The sequence below is a fragment of the Buceros rhinoceros genome, unplaced genomic scaffold (assembly GCF_000710305.1).
Source record: "Buceros rhinoceros silvestris isolate BGI_N320 unplaced genomic scaffold, ASM71030v1 scaffold9079, whole genome shotgun sequence".
Lineage (NCBI taxonomy): Eukaryota > Metazoa > Chordata > Aves > Bucerotiformes > Bucerotidae > Buceros > Buceros rhinoceros.
In genome coordinates, this window is record NW_010429727.1 from 62,867 (window position 1) to 69,372 (window position 6,506).

At 49.2% G+C, this 6,506-nt stretch overlaps 1 protein-coding gene across 1 annotated transcript in view; it reads right to left on the reverse strand.

Annotated features, from left to right (window-relative positions):
• PLCD1 (phospholipase C, delta 1) overlaps positions 1–6,506 on the reverse strand; it is a gene marked incomplete at its 5' end in the record, with an annotated part of 44,923 nt that overhangs the window by 15,746 nt on the left and 22,671 nt on the right. Inside the window, 4 exons of the mRNA XM_010142756.1 lie at positions 1,379–1,528; positions 2,545–2,689; positions 4,636–4,837; positions 5,926–6,154. Of these exons, the coding sequence (XP_010141058.1) occupies positions 1,379–1,528; positions 2,545–2,689; positions 4,636–4,837; positions 5,926–6,154 (726 nt within the window). The remainder of the gene's footprint in view (positions 1–1,378; positions 1,529–2,544; positions 2,690–4,635; positions 4,838–5,925; positions 6,155–6,506) is intronic.

Consider the following 6,506-nt stretch of genomic DNA (forward strand, 5'->3'; position numbering starts at 1 on the left):
TAAAAACCATGATTCATCCGAATTTATTGCATCGGTGCCTGGGACCGACCCCGATCAGCTTCCCGCTGTGCTAGGCACTGCGTCAAGGCATGGCTCTCCCAAACGAGAGAGGTACGTCCGAAAGGGAAAAGAGAACACGGGAGAGGGAGAACAAAGACAGAAGGTATGCTGGGTGGATCGTTTTCATCTCCTTCTTCCCTGCTGACTGCCAGCTTTATCCCACCCACAAACTCCTTCCAGCTCTGGCTGTGCTCAGCCAGGTTTTGGCAACTGATTTCTTTAGCAACGAGATGCAATTTGAAGGGAACTGCGGCTCTCCACATACAAGTCGAGAGAAAAGACAGAGAGAAAACACAAACCCAAAGGGTGGAAACAGACGAATGCTTCACTTTGGCTTCTGGTTTGGAAACAATTCTCTTTTTTTTCATATCAAGATTCCATTTCCAACTTTTCCGAATTGTCAGTGATTTCACAGTGGGGGTCCACTGCTGAGGGCTGTATACCCCCTTCCCCCTGCAGGGTCCGAGCTCAGCGTCCAGCTTTACAGCTGCCCTGATTCATGGGAGTCAAATGGGCAACTCCATGCAGTCTCCTCCTCCCCTTGTCCTCCCTGGCCATCTCCATCCCCACCACTCGAGGCCATTCTCAGTGGGAGGACACCTCACGCTTGGTACAGTTTCAGGCTGGCTGTACTGGTTTTCCCCTGGAGTTTTGAGGGACAAGCAATCCCAGCTGTCCTTCCAGCTCTCATCGTTCCCTCATCAGCAGTCTGGATCTCCACAGTAGAGCACCCAAGGCATTAAAGGAGGAGGGGAGCATATGCTATATCCTTCAGCAAAAACATCTCACCTACCATGAAATCGGGCAGTGTCCAGTCTTACTGGATTAAAAACACGGAGACACCTTGTAGTCCCTCCCTGCAGTGCTAATCTTCGCTGCTTGTGCAGCAACCTAACAGTGCTCCAGAGGATTAGCCAGAGGAAGGTCATATGTAGCTTTGGGTTGTGGAGCAGACACAAGGCAGACCCTCAGGATTCAGCTCCTCCGGGACAAGCCAGAAAAGCAGCCTCCTCATGAGATGAAGGACATTCCCTGACCTTGGCAAATGGACCAGGAATGTCCTCAGTCCTACAGGGATGTCTCTTCTGAGACTTTAGAGAACAAAGAAGGAGCAGCAGGACATTTTGTGCACAGACTGCTTCTAGATACTCCTATTTCTTATTCCACCACTGCCCACAGACAATGTCCATTCCTTATCAAGTGCAGTTCCCACTAGTCCTCAGGCATATTCTCCACTACTGGGCACCCAGCAAGAAGACAGACCTCTTTCTTGTCCCACCCTCAGAATGCAGAAAGTGCTAAGAGTGGTCATGCTTACCTCTGGAGAGGGGAACTGGGATTTGTTTCCATCAACTGGGGCAACCAAGAGCATGTCCTGCAGGATTGTTGTCATGTGCTGAGCCATGACCTTCTGCTGATCGACGCTGCAGTGGTTCTCCAGGGAGATGATGACAGGGTATGGCGAGGTCTAGAACAAGACAGCAACATACCTCGTCAGTGACGCCTGCAACTTCAGCAGTCGAGAGCAGCTGGTATAAAGCCCAGTGCTGTTTTCTCTGGAAATGAGTGTGTCACAAGCAGAGTCTAGTATTCTGCTAAAAAGCGCATTTTTGTTAAAAACGGTCATATTTAAATGTGCAATAGCTGATGCCTTCCAGAGGTGATGATCCAATGGACTGGGCACCAGCCTGGGTCAGGATGCCTCCGCCAGACTTGCTGGGGCACTTTGCTGAGGCTCCCTGTGTCTCCATTCTCCACTTGCACCGTCAGTCAGAGCACCTTCCTGCCTCAGAGGGAGGGCTGGGAAGGGAGGCTTTGAGATCACTGGGTCTGCTCAAATCCTCAGGTGACATGAATCCCTCCTCCATTCACGCAGAGCCTAATCTGGTTCCCTGTGGCTCACCCTAGCCATTTTGTGTGCTGAAGGCATTGTCATTGTCATTGTCACTGCTTTATAGCCCCCAAGAAGATTCGATACTTGCTCTCCAGTGCTCTGAAGGAAAACAGCAGAAAGACCAGTCAGTCTGAATAGACACTATGTTCTTTAAAGGCTGCTGGCCCAGCACTCCCATTGAAGGCTCCAGACCTGCTCATTCCTTTTAAAGCAGTATAGATGCAGTTTTCTACATCAGTCCCTCTGAACCCCAGGTACATGGGTTCCTTTAAACTATGAACAGATCCTGAGGCATCAAAAGCACACAAATCATGGGCTTGTTTGTGTTTCCCACCAGGTATGCTCAAGATATTGGGCAGTACTTTTGTTACAGTGGGGTCCAGGATGCAGCTGTGCTGGTAAAGATTCCTCTGCAGATAGTGCTCTGCCTGTCCAGCAGCTCCCACGAGTGCACCTCTGCAGGATGCAGAACATGGATGCGCAGGCAGAAGGACACATGAGAAATGCTATGGTGAAGTCTTCATTGACTGACCTACTATCAGTCTTGGATTGTGCAATATGAGAAATATTAGAGGGTCCCTCGTCCTTACTTTGAAAGCATAGTTCTTGATGGCCTTAATGACATCGCTGAAGAGGATCTTGGAGGTGAGAGTGTAGCCGTGATAAATGATGGGCTCTGAGTTAGGGCCATCCCAGCAATCCAGTTCCACACAGCGGCAACCTTTGGTGAGGGCTCTGGAATAAAGAAGGGACCTGGTTGGGTTCTAAACCTTCTGCTCCATCTCAGAATGAGGGTGCGTCAGGCACAGGTATTCCCTGGGAAGGCTGATGGGAAGTTTAGGGAGCAGAGGAGAAAAGAGGAGTTTGGAAAAATCAGGAAAGCAGATGGAGAAAGGATGGGATCAGGAGAGCTCAGTCAGCAAAGAGAGCTCAAGAAAAGGACAGTGGGATGTGAGAAAGGAGGCAGTGAAAGTCCAAGGTAAGAACTATCCAAAGAAGAAGACATCAAGTGCCAGGTGAGAAAGGACACTCTTGACTGTGGCCCAAGTCTTTTCCCAAAGATGGTGAAGGGAAGAGAAGTTCAAGAGTGGCTGCATCAGAAGAAAGACAGTAAGACAGTCACCCTTAGAAGCCAGATCCCAAAGCCTGGATGATGTGACTTCTTCATCTAGATCTGACAAGACATGAGAGGTGAATCATCAGAGCTCCCAGGGAGGGAGCTGTGGGAACTCCACCATACCTGGGAAAATTGCTGAAGGCCAGTTTCCCAAACTAAGACCTCAGACTGAATTTCCACTTGGATCTGCCAGCTCTGCGCATCCACACTTTCACAGAAATGTACTTTCAAGCGTATGTTCCCCCTGTACAGACTTACCTGCCTGGGAGGTGACCTCGTCACTTCTACAGGAACTCCCTGTACATTTCAGATAACACAACTCCTTTTACTCATTGCAAAAAGAATCACAGAATGGTTTGGGTTGGAAGGAACCTTAAGTATCTAGTCCAACACCCCTGCCACGGGCAGGGACACCTTCCTCTAGAGCAGGGTGCTCAGAGCCCCGTCCAGCCTGGCCTAGGACACTGCCAGGGATGGGGCATCCACAGCTGCTCTGGGAAACCTCTTCCAGAATCATGGGGTTTGGTTTTTTTTTTTCAACCAAAACATAATTCTGTAGTTTTAAGATAGCGTCAGAGGAATTCAAACAGCCACTGAAAAGCAACTTGTGTCAGATTTCACTCCCTGCTCCTCTGAGCTTGTGACTGGACAGCCATTGTTCCGTGAGAGGCTGCTAAGTAATAAATGAAGAGTTGCAGTCATTGGCTTTCTTGTAAGAAAACACTGTCTCGCTTGATAAAAGCACAGGTCGTAGCAGAAGTAACGGAAGGTGGCTGTGCAAGTTTGTAAAGCCACTCCAAACATCTGGCCGTGAGACATCAGACAGCAGTCTTTGCTAGGGGCAGAAGGAGCAACAGCTAACGTTCTGTCCAGGGATGCTGGGGGAGCACCTGAGCTGCTAAAGAGGGATGAGGCGTAAGCTTCCTGATCACCCACGCTGCTTCATTAGCTGATTCCCCTCCTCTTTTTTTGGATCGCTCCAACTAGGTCTCTCTGAAATAAACCCCAACATGGTTCGAGGCGCAGTGCCTGCCAGGGGCTACTCCCAAAGGCAGTACAGGTGGTAAACCTCATGGCAGTGTGCACCATTTTGACTCCTTCCAGCCCCTCACAGTCCTGCAGCTCTATCCCAGAAATCTCTGCACCTCGTAAGCTCCTCGCACACATGATCTCATGCCATGCTCTGGGGAATGCAACACACCCCCTCAGCATCATGCCTTGGAAATACTCTGCTAGAGGGCTGCGATCCAGCCTCCACGTGACTGCAGCTACTTTAAACTACTCCCAGATGCAGTAATTATACATCGTACAGTCAGGTGGACACCACATGGGACCCAGCAGAGACCCAGGGAAAGGGCTATGGAAAGGTGCGCATGGCCAACCTGTTTAGAAACAGCTCACCCTGGTGTGAACATGGGCCAGCCCACATTACCTGGTCTCAGGGTGGGAGTTTTCTTGCTGGTCCTGTTGCACCTAGCAGCATAGATGCACCCTATGTCTTCCACGGGAAAGATGTCAGCCTGTCACACGCACATGAACACACACACATACACATCTGCATTACCTGATATAGGCCTCTGTGCTGCTTGGACCCGTGAGCTGGTCTTCCATGAGATAGGTATTGTGCGAGGAGGACACAAAGTAGTGACTGAGAGGTTGAGTCATGTCCTGGTAAACTTTGCGGTGGAAGGGGTTGAATATATTCCCATCATCGGAGAGCAGGTACATCAGGAAACCATCCTTGGTCATTGCATTACCCCGCCTGGCTGTCAAATAAACACACAGAAACTTCAGACTGAAAATCTGACACCACCGTGCTGTGCCACCATCTTCACCATGCTGCTCTCCAGAGGATCTCAAAGGCAAGACGTGCTCCCTAGGCATTCAGCTAACAGTACAGGTACGGATGCTGTTCAGTGACAACAGCTTCCTCTGCCTGAGAATGCTTTTAAACAAAACCTCTGCACCAGCATGGCTTCTCACCACAGCCACCCTCCTCACTGACACCTTGGAAGTCTCAGAGACAGCACTTACGGCGCCTGTCTCTAGAGATCGACCGTATGAAAAACTCCATTTGAGCACCTCAAGCTTCCTTCTTGCCAACACAGAGAAATTGTCAGATGTCGAGATTATCCAATGAATACGTGATTTGTAAAGAATAAATGCAAATTAATGCAACTTTGGGGAGCAACTGGGGTTTCTTGAGGGACTGAGCTAGATCTCAGACTAACCCCCAAGTCTGGCATCTGCAAAGCATTGTCCCTCTCCTGAAGGTATACCAGGATAGCGCAAAACCAGCCTATGATCCTGTGTTCGCTTCTTGAATGCATCCTCCCATGTGCTCCGGACTGGCGATTCCCTTAATTTCTGAGCAGAAAGACAGTTCTGTGATTGCTCTCCTGAACAGCTGCTACCTTCTTGACCTTCTACTCAGAGATCTCATCATCGGATGGCTTTTCAGGTGCACACATTAGAAAGATTTACCTCCATTCATGCGTCTGGTGAACAGAAATACTGCTGCACTCTTAACTTTGCAAAGCCATGTCAGGTCTTGACGTTTGAAGAAGCCATCAAAGCCTTTCCCTCAGGAATTTTGTCACCCTTTAGCCAACTCCAGATCAATCCCTCCCCAGCTGCCTGGTGTACCCAAGCCACAACTGAAGAGAAATACTTCCCAGGCTCTCCTGTGCCTTCCTCTCCTAGAGCTGCTAATGCTGCCCTAGAAAACTGTTTTAGAAGCAGCCGTGCAGAGAAAATGACACACATGGCTGCCGAAGAAAGCAGCAGCAAAGCAGTTCATAGTCCATCAAGAAAGCAGGATTTGGAACCAAACTGGTCAGGGTTTCCAACCTACCTCTTTCATTGGGCTCATATCGCTGAATTAGGGCAGGGGCAGCAACAACAGCATCTTCTTCCTGCTGCATCTCATAGAGGAACCTCACCAGGTTCTGGCAGGACATGAACCCTTCTGTATCTGAGTACTTCTGGAAGATCTTGTCTATCTCCTTCCTCTCTGTCAGGATCTTGTAAAATTCCTCTATCTCATCATCCTCCAGAGCCTCTGTTTTGGACTTATCACAGTGCTGTAAACGTAGAGGGGAGAAGGAGTGAAAACCTTCTTTCCTTCTGGCATACGCCAGCCGTAATCTGCACCAGGGCTACACAACGCAGAACACAAAATAATTGGAGACAGTTACTGGCCGGTGAGCGAGAAGCAGTTGGTCAATGACAATGGTTCTCATTGACAAGCCAACAGTCACATAACAGTAACAGTTAGTACCGTTTACTCATATTTATCAGCGTACTGAAAAGCACCAGTAAGCAACTGAAAAACTGGAAAAAAATCTGAAAAGCAACCTAACTCTGCTAACAATCTCAGTGACGGCCTCAGTGGCTTCGCCTCTGCCCCAGGCAAGGTGATAACGTGGGACTTTC